General features: G+C 41.4%; 1 protein-coding gene across 2 annotated transcripts in view; it reads right to left on the bottom strand.

The window, feature by feature from the left end:
* The window catches only part of KIFAP3 (kinesin associated protein 3), a 126052-nt gene that overhangs the window by 94780 nt on the left and 15325 nt on the right, over window positions 1-15947 (bottom strand). For both annotated transcript variants that reach the window (XM_074960930.1, XM_074960929.1), the window contains exons 4-10: window positions 15892-15947; window positions 15240-15381; window positions 14254-14353; window positions 13139-13263; window positions 12506-12604; window positions 11033-11211; window positions 8438-8600 (exon numbers count right to left, since the gene is read on the bottom strand). In XM_074960930.1, the coding sequence (XP_074817031.1) occupies window positions 8438-8600; window positions 11033-11211; window positions 12506-12604; window positions 13139-13263; window positions 14254-14353; window positions 15240-15381; window positions 15892-15947 (864 nt within the window). The remainder of the gene's footprint in view (window positions 1-8437; window positions 8601-11032; window positions 11212-12505; window positions 12605-13138; window positions 13264-14253; window positions 14354-15239; window positions 15382-15891) is intronic.

The following is a 15947-nucleotide window of genomic DNA, read 5'->3' as shown; positions in this document are numbered from 1 at the left end:
CCACTCTCAAAATAAATCCCTTAATAATTACTGCTTTCCAACAAACTGGTCTCTTTAGCTGAACTATTACTTAAATGTGCTTGAGCCAGCATCTACTATAAAGAAATGGAGATACCCCAGGCAATGTTCACACACCGAGTATTAGAACCAGCTGCTGCAGAGCCACCTTAGGAAAAAAGGTTTCTCAATTTAATTGGGAAAACAGGAGGAAGCATAAATGTTACTGCCATTAATAACTTCAAGCAATCCCGATATGACTTTGCCTCACTCTGACAGCTGGACATGTGCTTTTTGTTAGGGTCTTTGCCACATCTGACCCCTATTGTTTGCTCACTTGATCAGGTAGGAAAATGTATGCTTCTTTATAGGATAAACGAGGCCTATTAAAATTGCAAAAACACTGCAGTAGCCTATAAGAAGCTCCTTTCTCAAACAGATGTGTGAAGCTCCATAATAAGTTCACTACAAAAAGCCTAAGCCAACTAACTCATAAAGAGAAAACATCTACTTTAAACATTCTTAAAAGACACCTTCATAAAAGCAATAGAATAGTTAAAAAACCCACAACTCTTTGTTAATCCGAAAACAGGCTATTTCTGGAGTTTTTAATCAGCAGTCTGTATAGAACTCAGCACAGACGTGTAATGTATAATGAACTGGTCATCAAAGACACAAAATGTAACTCCTTAGTTCTTCTTTGCAAAAAGAAAAGGAGTACTTGTGGCACCTTAGAGACTAACCAATTTATTTGAGCATAAGTTTTCGTGAGCTACGTACAGAGTATGTATCCGATGAAGTGAGCTGTAGCTCACGAAAGCTTATGCTCAAATAAATTGGTTAGTCTCTAAGGTGCCACAATTACTCCTTTTCTTTTTGCAAATACAGACTAACACGGCTGTTACTCTGAAACCTAGTTCTTCTTTGTTTTGCTCATGAAAACCTATGTATTAAAAAAAGGAAAAAAACGTCAAATCACTGTGGAAGATTTCAAAAAGGGCCTCCGACAGCAAGACACTGCCTGAACATCTGTCAAGGAAACCAGCAATGACAGGCAAAGGAAGCAATACTTGACTTCTGAATGATCAAAGCCGGTTAAAGTTGTAGCCTGATGTGAACAGCTCTGGCCATCTCTAACACTAAGGAAAAACCAGACTGCCTCATCCAAAAGAGCTCAAACTATCACAGAACTGTAGAGGCCTTCCTAAGACAAGATAGATGAACCTGTTCCTCATAGCATGTTGACATAAGGTCTCCAGAGCACAGAGGGTGCTTTCATATCTAGAATAATGTTATGAAACCTAGATCAAGAAAGAATCATGTTCCCTAGTTGCAAGACAAACCCCTATAGCCAATTTGGCTTGATCAGATCATTGTACCCATGAAACACGGAAACTATTATATTGGAACTGTACACCCACCCAACAAATATCCTCTCAAACAACCCACCAGACGGATGCGTGCTTTAAGATCTTAAGCTCTTTTAAGATGGAATCACATGAAGCTGTACAATGGGTATGTACACTCACTGGGGAGACCTTTAGACTCCAACTCTCCAACATGAACCTTATAAATAACTGCTGACTGTGCCTTATTCTCCTTTGCAAAGTCAAAATTTGAAGGAAATGTATTACCTAAATTGCATCTAGCACAATACTTATGGATTCCAGTTGCTGAGATGAAACTAGGGATAACATATTTTGAAGTACTGCAACTCAGTGACTCCAACACTCTGTCAGTAATTCACCAATTTTTCAGCTTATTCCAACCACTTGTGTACAGTCAGACCTAGGTTTTTAAAAGTGACTAGTGATTTTGGGTGCCCAAATTGAGACAATTTAAAGGGACCTGATTCTCAAAAAGTGCTGGCCACAGGCCCTCTGAAAGCCAAGTCCCTTTCAGGTGTCAAGTTGATCACCACAAAAGTGGGGCATTCAAAGTCATTACACACTTTTAAAAACTTGGGCCTCATCCTATAGCCCAAGGAAAGGAACATTACTTACATGTTATGGACCACACCCTGTTCTCTGCACTCAGCCAGAGTAACTGTACTACAGCTCTCCATGTGGGAGGAGACCCACCCTCTAAGCATCTGCACAGTTGCTACTGCAGTAGCTTCTATGATGCCTGTGGCTCCTCTCTGCAGGGGACAAACGACAGCCAATTCATATACTGGTAGTGGATACACCAGCTATACTACTGGCTTGGCATCCAAGCACATCAGAGTGCTGGGAGCTCCCAATGCACCCTACGAGCAGCCTCCCACCTCACACAAATGACAGAACACTGCTTCTGCTGTGCAAGGCCCTCTGTTCTCATGGAAAAGGAGGCAGTATTTGTCTCCGAGTTCACGACAGCTAAACACTTTTAAAAGCACATGCAGTACTAATGACAGAGACAAACATGCAACTACATATAACATCCTTATTAAAAGAGTGAGATACCTGCAGCGGTTGTGGTACAAACGGTGCCATAGGTGTTTCAGCCAGGCTAGCAACTGGCCACATTCCTTTTGTGCAGCTTGTGCCTGGAAACCCCAACCAGAGCAGGGTGGCTCTTGTGCCTCTGTCCTGGCTTCTGGCCAGCAAGCTTGAGTCTGAACTTTCCTGAAAGGAGCCAGCTTTTCGAGATTCTGAGCATAACTAAACTCTGCTGTACCCAATTAACTCAGGAGCACACAGTAAGCTGGAAGAGCAGTCAGTTATAAATTCTTCAGAACACGTAGGCCGCACTGAAAGCAACAAGTTTGGTTTCACACTGCTGCTGACTTGCAAAGCTATATGTGGAAGCAGACACCGGGAGCTATTCCAAACTGGGAGAACAACAAAAAAAATGGAGGCCGAAGAAGAGCAGAGAACCTCCCATCACCCATGCCCCAGATCTCCCTTGCATCAGCCAAGAGGCTCTAGGATGAGAGAGGAGAAGACAAACAATAATCCTTCTCCTTCAATGTCTGTCACTCTATGTCCCCTCCATTAGCTCAGTTGTAAAATCCCTTCACTCTTTCTGCCTGCCTCTCACAGCAGAGTCCATCCCACCAACTCCCACCTTGGGACATGCCTTAACATCAGATCCTTCCACTCCTGCTCCCATGCTGCTTAACAGCTCTGGAGAAAGTCAAGGACCCTACAAACTTCCTATGCTACAATGTCAAACGCTACTTCCCCACCTCATGAGTCTCAGTCCCCAAATATGTGCCCACAATCCCTGCCCATTACCTATCTGCAACCAAAACTTCCTCCCTAAATGCCTATGTATTTAATTTATACTCTCCTTTCATACCCACTGCTAAGGGCTTAAAGGCATGATATGCATGAATGTTAAAATGCAGTAGCCTAATGAGCTGACAAGTTTGACCCTGACGTGTTCGGAACTGTATGGTTAACTTGTCAACAGCTGCTGAGTTGCATTAGCGCTTGAAGATGAACTGCAAATGTAAACCAAAGTGAATTTAGTTGAGTAATATGTATTCAATTCCCTAGTAACCAGGATAAGAGGGGTATTTGGCACTTAAAAATAGTTTATTTAATACTGAAGTCCAGTTAGCCAGTTTCGCTCAGTTGTGATGTACAAAGTGATGCATTTATCACAGGTACTGCATCTAGGAAAACTTGTTGAAGCCCAGAACTCGCATAGGGTGTAGGGAAAGTAGGCTACAGTATTTTGATTATGGTTTCCAAATATAAAAGAATATTTTGAACCCCGTAAACTGCACCAGATACAAACATTAAAAAGCAGATACATGATAGCCATAGGCTCCAGCTCCATCAGGTTATCCTCAGAAGTTGTGACATCTCAGAATAACGCCTTCTGCATCATGACAGATTTTTTGTACTGCAATAGCACCTAGGCACTGTTCAAACACAGAACACAGTCCCTGCCCTAGTTTACAAGTTAAAGTTTCATCTGTACCGCAACCATTTCAAATTTGGGGACAACTTATACCTTCAAGTCAGTGCCACTGCTATGGGAACCCGCATGGCCCCACACTATGCCAACATTTTTATGGCTGACTTTGAACAACGCTTCCTCAGCTCTCGTTCCCTAGCACCCCTCCTCTACTTGCGCTACATTGATGACATCTTCATCATATGGACCCACGGGAAGGAGGCCCTTGAATTCCACCGAGATTTCAACAATTTCCACCCCACCATCAACCTCAGTCTGGACCAGTCCACACAAGAGATCCATTTCCTGGACACTACAGTGCAAATAAGTGATGGTCACATGAACACTACCCTATACTGGAAACCTACTGACAGCTATACTTATCTACATGCCTCCAGCTTCCATCCAGGACACATCACGCGATCCATTGTCTACAGCCAAGCCCTAAGATACAATCGAATTTGCTCCAATCCCTCAGACAGAGACAAACACCTACAAGATCTCTATCAAGCGTTCTTACAACTACAGTATCCACCTGGGGAAGTGAGGGAACAGATTGACACAGCGAGATGGGTATCCAGAAGTCACCTACTACAGGACAGGCCCAATAAGGAAAATAACAGAACACCACTGGCCATCACATACAGCCCCCAGCTAAAACCTCTCCAGCACATCAACGATCTACAACCTATCCTGGAAAACGATCCCACACTCACAGACTTTGGGAAGCAGGTCAGTTCTCGCTTACAGACAGCCCCCCAACCTGAAGCAAATACTCACCAGCAACTACACACCACACCACAGAAACACTAACCCAGGAACCAATCCCTGTAATAAACTTCGTTGTCTACTCTGTCCCCATATCTACTCTAGTGACACCATCAGAGGTCTCAACCACATCAGCCACACCATCAGGGATAACATTTCACAAATCCCCTTTCTTCCCAAAGCACTATATGCATTATGGGCCTACTATTGCAAGAGCAAAACTCCCATTGAAAGCAGGGTGCTCAGCAATTCACAAGACCAAGTTCAATTATAGGTACAGAATCTCTGGACTGCTGCAGTCTCTGGAGTGGAGGGTGGCAGCCAAATGGTACACAGGATGCTTCACAGCAGTGTTTGGAAGGGAAATTCTGTGCAGTGACAGTGCGACAAACCTCCGTACTTCCAAAACACAACACAGGTAGAGCTGGTTGGTAATTTTTCAGTGGAACGGTTTTGTCAGAAAATGTCAATTCATCAAAACCAAAACTTTTTGTACGAAAGGGTCAGTTTTAACAAAACTTTTGTCAGGAAGGTTTCACGAGTCCAGGATGGATTTTTCACATAGATACAGAACCCCAGAATAGCCAGTAACCCAGTGGTTAGGGAACTCACCTGAGATGTGGGAGAGACCCAAGTTCAAATCCCTGCTCTGCCTGATTCAGACCAGGGACTTGAACCCAGGTTTCCCACATCCCAGGGGAGTGCCTGAACAGGCAGGCTATTGTCTATACTGGGGTCTCACTCTGTTTTTTTTGCAAAACATTTTGAAAGGTCTTGTTTCATCCGAATGTGGAGGAAAATTTTTGAAACCTCAAATTTTCATGGGCTGGGACAACTATTCCCCACCCAACTCTAATCATAGGCTGCACTATTTACACATAGATAACAGAATTTTGTTTTTAAGTCTTATATGAAAAATTCACATGTATGGAACACAATCTATCTACCTTGAGGATAATGGGCAATGCCAGCCTTGCCTAGATTTCAATTTATCGTTGTTGCATGGAGATTATTCTACACTTGATGTCTAAACCCCATTCTTTGACGGGGTTACTCACCTAGTGGATGGGCGAAAGCAGAAGACATGATATATCTTAATTTTAGTAAGGCTTTTGACACAGTACCACATGACAGTCTCTTATGAAAACTAGGGAAATGTGGTTTAGATGAAATTACTAGGACGTGGATGTACAACTGGTTGAAAGACTATACTCAAAGTGTAGTTATCAATGGCTTACTGTCAAACTCTGAGTGTGTATCTATTGGGGTCCCACAGGGGTCTAGTAGTACTAAATATTTTCATTAATGACTTGAATAATGAATTGGAGAGTATGCTTATAAAATTTGCATTTGACACCAAGCTCGGAGGGTTGCAAGCACTTTGGAGGACAAGATTAGAATTCAAAATGACCTTGACAAACTGGAGAATTGGCCTAAATTCAACCAGATGAAATTCAATAAAGACAAATACTTCACTTAGGAAGGAAAATATTAAATCCACAATTACAAAATGGGAAATAAGTGGCTAGGTGGTTGTACTGCTCAAAAGGATTTAAGGGTCACGACAGATCACAAACTGAACATGAGTCAATGTGATGCAGCTGCAAACAGGCTATCATCATTCTGGGGCGTATTAACAAGAGTGGCGTATGTAAGACATGGGAGGTAATTGTACCGCTCTACTCAGTACTGGTGACTCCTCCACTGGAGAACTGCGTCCAATTCTGGACGCATACTTTAGGAAAGATGTGGACAAATGGGAGAGAGTCCAGAGGAGAGGAATAAAAATATTACATGGTTTAGAAAATCTGACTTATGAGAAAAAGGTTTAAAAAACTGGGCATATTTGCTCTTGACAAAAGACTATGTGGGGGACCTGATAACAGTCCTTGAATATGTTAAGGGCTGCTATAAAGAGAACTGATCGTTGTTCATGGACAAGAAGTAATGGGCATAATCTGCAACAAGGAAGGTTTACATTAGAGATGAGGAAAAACCTTCTATCTATAAGGATAGTTAAGCACTGGAACAGGCTTCCAAGAGAGTTTGTGAAATCCCCATCTTTGGCGGTTTCTAAGACCTGTCAGGGACAGTCTAGGGTTACTTGGTTCTGCCTCAGTGCAGGGGGCCAGACTCGATAACTTTGAAGTGCCTTCCAGCCCTACATTTCTACGATTCTATAAACCACTGACATCCCCTTCAGCACAGCCTGAGGTTCAATTGCTACTCGTTGTACCCTTTTAATTTTTCCATTTGTTTCACTCTGAAGAAAGTGTTTCTGTCATACATTCCCGCTCCTCAATTCCTCTTCGGCTTATATATCCTGAGAATCTTCCATCTGTATGGAGAAACGTTATCAAGCAGCCAGGACCCAAACTCCATCAAACAGGAATTTTACCTTAAACATCACCTGGAAATCAACTGGTATCAAAGTGCTCCCTGTGGCAAATATCGTTTAGGAAGTGGGCAAACACGTTCTGCTCTGAGTTGCAATTTCCAAGTGGTGATAAGGAGTAACTCTATATAGTGTGTACTAGGGTAATCCAACCTGCAAGTGACATAATTGCAGGAAAATTCACATCTAAAAGAAATGGTCATAAACTTATTTGCTACTAACAAGAAAACACATTCTTGGCAACCACTGCTACCTGGAATCCAACAAGTCTCCCAGGTTACAAGCCTTAGCAACAAATGGTGGGCATAGCCATCCACCAAAGGCTCTGATATAACTGGCCATTTCCTCCATACTACAAACACTAACAATGTCATCTCAGCTGATTCTCAGGCAGCTAGCTCTGATCACATCCCTATGTTAAGACACCCGGAAAGGTATCCAACTACTCCCCCATAAGAGACTGACACACACAGCCGGATGTCCTCAGCCACTACAATCTCGACATTCTTAACTACCCCTGAATTGAACCTTGTGGAACACTGCACGAGTCAGCCCTCAGAATAGAGAAGACATTGCCAGTACTATCTTGTGGTATCACTCAGAAAAAAAGAAAGGAACAGAACCACTCAAGAACAACTCAGTCTACCCTGCTAAGATCCACAAGCAAGTCAGCTGCACTAGCTCAGATCAACAGTACCAGAAAACGGCCAACAGCTCTACCACAGTGGTCCCCAAACTTTTTCTGGCATGTCCCCCCTTACCTGTAATGGAACCTGTCTGCAGCCCCCCCGGGAATGGCGATCAGGTGCCGGGGCGTGGAGCAGGGCTGCGGCTGGGAATCGGGGCTGCAGCTGGTGCCGGGCTATTCCTGGAGCCCGAGGCTGCAGCTGGGGGCAGAGCAGGGCTGGGTGATGCTCCCTCCCTGCCCCCCTCGGGGGGGGGGGGGGGTGCTAGCTTGGGCCCCGCTGAACTCACTGAACGTTTCTCCGGCCCACACCACAGTTTAGGAACCACTGCTTTAACAGCATTAGTATGGACACCAGAATCTTTGTTCCTTATCAGAAGGTCAGCAATCCCACCCTATCAGTGCAGTCTCCATCCCACACCCAGGCATACAACCAAATTAAGAAGGGTCAAAAAGACACTAGGACTCGTGTGTGTAACTTGCAACAATCTTCTTGATAATCTTCATCCAAAAAGATGATCTGAGACAGACAATATCTGGATTGCCAGTGGCAAGAGATGATGTCTTGATCAAGAGATTAACAATTGCTTTTTTAAGGGAAGTTGATATCTTGTCCTTCCATAGGAGGGGGCTGACAACAGCTCAATAATAACAACGATGCTAACACTGCTGGAAGGGCTGCACAGGGGTAAAAGAAAACATACCTAGAAGTGCAGTGAGTTTGGGAAGCAGCCCAACTTGGACCATCTTGTTTCTCAGGCCCGTGTCAAAGGAGAGGTTCAGTAGAAGTCGAAGGGTGATATTCAGCAGGTCTTCATGCTCACATGGTACCATTTTCACCAGTTTTTCCACAATATCCATTTCAACCTGTATGAGAAGCATGAGAAGTCACTAAGCCCACAACCTACCCAAACCTTTGCTTTTTTTAGCAACTATTTTTAAAATTATACTTATAAATGAAAGCAAAAGCAAAGCCAATAGTTAAAAGTTACTGCAGTGTCTAAAGTTTGGCCTTTGTGGCTAAAAATTTTCTAGATCTGGTCTCTGGCTAATTATTTTTTTAAAGGAAGATTGAGCTAATGGACTCAGCCACTTGGAGTATCAGGTGAATTGTGGCTGGGGGGGGGGGGAGAAGAGACCTCAATGGGATTGTAGCAGGGATCCACTTGCTGAGTGACTTGCAGGATCCAGGGTCTAATTCAAACACAGACAACCTTGGAGTGATCTCCATTAGAAGTCAGATAGATACCCAACAGAGAGACACAAAATTGCTATCCAAGGAGCATGAGCCATTTCCCTACATGTTTGAGTGAGTTCCTAGGCAGGATTTGGTATGTACTCTCGTAATGTCATGCTGCCCTGTATTTTAATTTAACAGAAGAATGAAAGTGATCTTGATAGACATATCACTAAGATTACAGGACATAATCTAAGGACTGAGCAGCAGTATCATTTTCTGATATCATGTTTTCTTTACCAGCCCAAGAAAAGACATCTGATCATTGACTGACAAGTCTTCAGAAAGTTTTTCTCACCATCTTCTAAGCTACATCTGTCTGCCGTTATTGGCCATAAGAAGTTTATGTAGATTAGTTTGAACCCTTTGGGCTCTTACCATATGCATTAGGATTGTGTCTGTAGCCAAGCTTTCAGTCAGAAATATGCAGAGAATGAACTCAAAGCAGCAAGAAAACTGTTAGCACCATGCTGGTGATCTTCATAAATGTGCTATATTATCCAAATTATTTGCATTACACTAGATATCTATGAGTCCAAATCGACCAATAACAATTTCTGCCTCATTGCTTTAAATGTAATTAGCAATGATGGCACTCAGATGCCAAGGTGACAAACATGATACAAACACCTAGATAGATTAAATGATCACACCATTAGGAGTTTTGCCCAAGTAAGTAAAACAGGACAAAGCCTGAAACATCTAAACTTGGTTTATTTTGTCTAAGAGTTATTTAGACACAACTAGAATGAGAGAAAACCTACAAATTTCAGAATCCCATCTCCCTCATCAGTAGCTTCCTCACTGTATGGCAATTTTTTTTTCTAAAGTATTATTTGTACTATGAAAGAAATGCATGTGAAGATAGCCAAGCTAAGTTGTATGGTCCTTTTGAAAAACGTTCAAGGCTGTCCAAGAAACTCACAATAAAATAAACATTAATTTTGTTTTGTTTGTTTCCACACTAAATCAAATGGAATGTGGAAAGGATGCCAGCCAATCAGCAGATGGGATAGCTAATCCTTATTAGCCTAGTAAGGTGCTTCAGGGCAGGGCATGATTATAGATTGATCTCAAGAGCACATGACTTTACCACCTAAGAAATACAATAAATTCCCCAGAAATACATTCCTTGGGGTCTTAAGAATAAGGGAAATACCCTTGCCCCTAATTGTATGTAAATACACAAGAGTATGACACAGTCACTAAGATCTAACTGTCTACAATTCTCAACTCATCTTTTACTACATTTATATATACCTTCTCAACTCAGGATCCAAAATGCATTAGAAGCAATCGTTAAGTGTCATGATTTCCCTTTGACGTTGGTAGGTAAGTAAGGATCATTATCCCCATTCAACAGATTGGTGAACTGATGTAAACTGGGAAAGTGACTTGCCAAAGCCACAAAGGGATTCAGCGAATGAGGGAGTGGCTGCATTTGTCGTCTCTCTCAGAGCCAAATCAGAAAAATCCTAGTGCCCCATTTTTTCCAAGGACATGACATTTCTTACCACCCACCCACCCAGGCTTATGGAGAAAGTCTCTGGATTAGGAGCCAGCAGCAGCAACATGAAGCACTTCTGGGCTACATCCTACTACAGTATGGAAGATCCTGCTGGCTTGGGAAGGCAATAGCTCAGTCTAGCAGCCTGTTAAAGTGTAACCAGATCTCCTTCCCTGAGATAACGAGAGTTAGAGATAGAATGTCAAAAAGAGGGTCTTGTTGCAGGCTGGTTTAGGGGACCTCCAGATGTTTGGATAAATACCCACACTTTTGGATGCTTATACCAATATTTGCAATTCCTCTCGTTGCCATCATATTTACATGTAATTTTGCTATGGTGACCCTGGCTCCCTACATGATTCTATATGTAGTTTTCTATAGTGGTTCCTGCTGGGGATTGCATTATGTTTACTGTAGTCCCTTCATAGTACTAAAATCAGGGCTACAAATATTTTTAAAGGGAGTGGGATGCAAGAGGCTTATTTCACTTTCATTGGAATCTCTGACCCAATGAACAACCACCAGAGCATTTCTGTAGATTGCTACAAGACCTACCATGTCATTTTTGTTCTCCATAAAAATGCTAAGTTTCTTCAGGAAAGACACCACCAGAATAAGCAGCTCAAAGTTCTCTCGGTCCAGTGCTTTCACTAGCATGTGTACAATGTTCTTGTTCCTCATCTTCAGCTCTGTACGTGTGTCCTCAGCAAGGTTCAGCAGCAGATAAAGAGCAACTAACATCAAAATCAATCATACCAATAGGTCAAAGATACTGGAACTATGTCAATCTACATCTACATTAAACGTTTAGATGGGGATTTTCAAAAGTGTTCAGCACTGACTGTATCCCACTGATTTTAAGCAAGGCTGAAGTTGAATGCTTTGATCCCCATTTAGAATAGAAAGTTAGAATTACAATCCACTTCTATTATGTTATATAGGTTTTGAAAATACAGTTTTATAAAACTAAGCAGTGGAGAATCAGGCCCTACATTTTTGCAGTTATGCCAGTTTTAATAATTATCTATGTTGCTAATAAAAGCAAAGAAGTTTCTGGAAATACGTAATTTTTTAATTTGGCAGTGTTCTCTTCATTTACCTGTCTCCCAATTTTTTCGCAGATCTGCACCTGCCTGCCAGACCTCAACGTGTTTTCTGGCTGCTACACGGAAGCACACTGCGTCAGCACTCACACTGCCTGCTTAGAGAGGCCAAGTACTGTAAACATAGTTTTTCCCTGATTGCTGCAGAGCTTGATTTTTAAAATGATGAAAATGTAAGATTATTACAAAGACCCGATTTTAAAAAAAAATCATTACTTCACTTTTCACAAGAGAACTTAGTGCTGGTGTAAAGCACTAGACTGAGTGTCTTGGAAAAAGAACAATTCTATGCACAGAACAGACATAGTACAGCAGCAATGCAGTACTCCCTGCCAGTGATTCTCAATCCCTAACAAATGAATTATGCATACAGGTGAGAAGCTTGTCAGTCTCCCTGGCTCATTTAATTGTGGGCTTCTGTACTGAGAATACCAACAAAGGGGCCCATTGATAATCCTTGTGGTGGCAGAACTGGGCTAAGAACCATCTAGCATGTTCTGAAGAGAACTTAAAATGAACAAGTAGCACTGAAAGGAAACACAATTTGCTTTATATACATATTCAAGTACTAGATCCGCAGCTCGTACAAATAGGCATCTTTATGGATTTCAGTGGAGCTATAATAGTTTGTACCAGCTGATAATCTGGTCCTTGCAAGACTCCAACACCATTCAATGGCAGGAGCACTGTCACCAGCAGTATGCAGTGTTCTGGCAAACACACATCAATGTTCTCTCTTTGAGATTGGCCGACTACTTAAATAATGTTTAAAACATTGCCAAAGAATGCAGATTAAGACTACTAACAAATTAGAAAAATTAAAATAAACATCTTCCACACTAGTTAAAAGTTCTCAGCAAGTCCTGGCCCTCCATGCTGTGACAAGGATCTCCTTGCCTGTTGCTTATGTTTTAGGAGTTCATACCTCGCAGCAGCTGTTCCTGCTTGACAACCAGCCCCTGGTACTTTTTATAGGTTTTCTCATAGTCCTTTTTCAGGGTTTGATTCTCAGGATCTTCATCAAGTAAATAACTGGAGTTAAGGATTGTATAGTAATACAGCAAAAGACACAGGGAAATTACAGAATGGGGACAAATATTAATCAGAGATGTTATCTGATCACCAGCTGGGACTACATAGTCTGTGTAATAATCAATAAGATGTTTCAGAGTTGTAGCCGAGTTAGTCTGTATCAGCAAAAACAATGATGAATAAGAGGTTGCCCATGGGACAATGTTTCTATTAAAATGTGGTCCACATTATGAATAGGTTTAGGAACAATGGTGTTAAGGATTCTACTAGAAATAAAAATGTCCCATATAAGCCATACTACTGGTGAATTAAAACACTTAGGTTAAAATCATTTTTAAAAATCAAAGAATCCCTTCTCCAGCTCAGATTTTTAAAACTTTTGGTTTTCACCTGTCCTAGTCCTGCAACTAGATTTTGCGCACTTTTACTCATCTTCTGTACGGACATGAGTTACTACACATATAGTTTGTTTCAACCACTAGGAATCAGAAAAGCTTAATGTTGCCCAGGCACCGAGAGAGGATATCAGCTTTCTTCTTCTTGGTGAGTTCCTCCTGCCAGAGCTCATGTCTCTTCAGCTCATGATCTATGATGTTCATACACAGAGCTCCAATTTTGTAGTGTGTGATTAGGCCATGAAACTGAGAAAAACTATGTTAAAAAAAGATATGCAGTGTATGAGTGAAATAAAGCCAAGAATGTGTTCAAAACCGGGGTAGTAAGATTTCATAGTATTGCACAACCTGACTGCTTTTCATTAGAGCTAGTCGAAAAAAAATTCAGTGAAACAGTTTTCTATCAGAAAATGCTGTTTTGTCAAACTAGAAGCATTTTGTGAGAACGTGTCAATTTTGATGAAAATTTTGATAGGAATAATTCAACTAATTTCATTTTGATATAGAAATTTTTTTTTTATTTTGTCATTTCAATTTATTTTGTTTAGATTTTTAATAATAGTTCATATTTTAAGATGTCTAAAAAACAAAATGACTATCTAAATTAAATGATTTGATGGACATGAACTGAACTTTTTCAAAATTTTCATCCACAGGAAATTGATTTTTTTTTTGTTCTGATTTGGAACACACACACACAAACCTGATAGGTCATAATCTCTCTTGGAACGAAAATTCCATATTTCCAGCCAGCTGTAGATTGTATGTTAAGAAATGGTTCAGCCAGGCCACGCTCACAAAAAAAAAAAAAAACCGGGGCGGGGGGAGGGAAGGTAACAATCCACCTATGTGGTAACTTCTTTTTCACCAATATTCTAGATGTAGTGAAGCTGTAACATTACTAACAACTGGATATTTCACATTTCAATTGAATACTTGAGTTTTGAATAGTGTTTTCATTGATGGGGGAGTTATGTGGGAGATAAGGAAGACACCAAAGTGTCCAGTGGGATAGGGGACAGGACTGGAACTCAAAAACCATGGGTTCTGTGATCCTGGCTCTGCTGAGGCCCATGTCCCCGTGTGTTTACTTGCTATGTTTCTGTTTCCCCATATATAGTGACATTTCTCAGTAAAAGTTCTTTCAGATGCAGTTCCAAACTATACTAGAGCAGAAAATAACTAAAAACTCAAGGCAACTGATAGAGCAAGCTCCTCACCTCTGTGTATAAATTCTTGCACTTACCTTGAAAAGCAAAAGAAAATATAAATAATATTAGTAGCAAGTTCCACACTTTGTTTCCAGTCTTCTCTCAGCACTCTGGCTAATGCACCCAGTGCAGTTTCTAAAAAAAACAAACAAGATTTAGATGAACGTGTGTAGTGCCTCTTTCTCTCTGACCCGCTTGAGCTAAACAGATTAAACACACCTTTCACTGCATTCTTTCAAGCAGCAGAATCTGCCAATTAGTGCAAGGAGCAGGTGAGGCCATGTAGGCCCCTGCCACCAGAGTGACCTCAGCCTTCAGACACTTTCATGGGGGGAGGGATAGCTCAGTGGTTTGAGCTTTGACCTGCTAAACCCATGGTTGTGAGTTCAATCCTTGAGGGGGCCATTTAGGGATATGGGGCAAAAATTGGGGATCGGTCCTGCTTTGAGCAGGAGGTTGGACTAGATGACCTACTGAGGTCCATCCCAACCCTGATATTCTATGATTCTATGATTAACATGGCCACCATTTGACTGCCTAATGTTTTTTGCATCCATCTCTCAGACTAATCCTATTTTATGACATGGGGTGGGCCAGTTGGAGAGGACACACTGGGGCATCAATGGTGAAACAGTTTGGCTGAGGCACCAGAGGAGAGAAGGGATGGCTGGAGAGAGGACAAGGGAAAAAGAGCATCACCACCACAAACCCTTAACTCAGATCTTGCTTTATATAATGTGTTGCTTTATAGAGGGTAAGCTTTTTGGGGGCAAGGAATGCCTTCCTCTATAACTCTCTCTCCATTCTCCTCCTCCCCCCACATACACTGCACCTAGCACATTTTGGGTGCTACGGCACTGTTGAGATATAACCAGTAAATGTATCCTCGCCCTACTTTGCTCTAAGAGCAAACTAATACTAGAACCCCATCCCACCCCAAATGAAAGATGTGGGAGTGGACAGAAAGCTCCACAGATATGGAAAAAACCAGCATAACTTTATGAGAGGATTTGGAAGTTACCATTGAGCAGCAATTCTTCCAAATTATCAGGGTTCCTGGCGAGTTGTAAGATAAGGGCAGAGCCACGCACCTTATCAGGAATATCCTCATACAGTAACTCAATGTACTCATCCATGTCATTGATATTGGCTACTTCATCAATCTGAAAGCATCAAAGACATAGCTGGGCTCTGACACAGAGGAAAAGGAACCCGCTCAACACGCAGCCAAAAAAAAAAAAAAAAAAAGGTACTTTGCAGACAAAGCAGGGAAGAGTGTGTAGCTAAGTCTTAATATGTAAACGATAATAAAAACCAAACACCATGTACAGAACCATTGCTACTGATTGCCCAGAACACACAAGGAGATTTAATTACAAAAACAATTGACGCTAAGTAGCAGCTTCGTCATGTCTAGCCCCATGTTCCGGAATCTCACTCATATGACCCTCTAAGTATATAACTCAAAGACAAATGTGCAAGGATTTTACCACTTATGGAGAGGACTTTTATTTTATTATTTCATATTTTTAAACCAAGGTCTTTAATAAAAAATTCTTCAATATTTTACTCATCGGCTTTGCATCTATATTTTTTCCTTTTAATATAAAACAGTCCTATAAGAGTAAAGGTCTTCATATTTAGCTTCCTTTAAATTCTAGCTTGATTCCTACCTCCATTCCTTCAAAAGGTGGTGGATCCTTCGGTTTACTAGATTTCTCTTTCTTTT

This window comes from Natator depressus, chromosome 8 (genome assembly GCF_965152275.1).
Source record: "Natator depressus isolate rNatDep1 chromosome 8, rNatDep2.hap1, whole genome shotgun sequence".
Lineage (NCBI taxonomy): Eukaryota > Metazoa > Chordata > Testudines > Cheloniidae > Natator > Natator depressus.
This window is presented reverse-complemented; position numbering and strand designations above follow the sequence as displayed.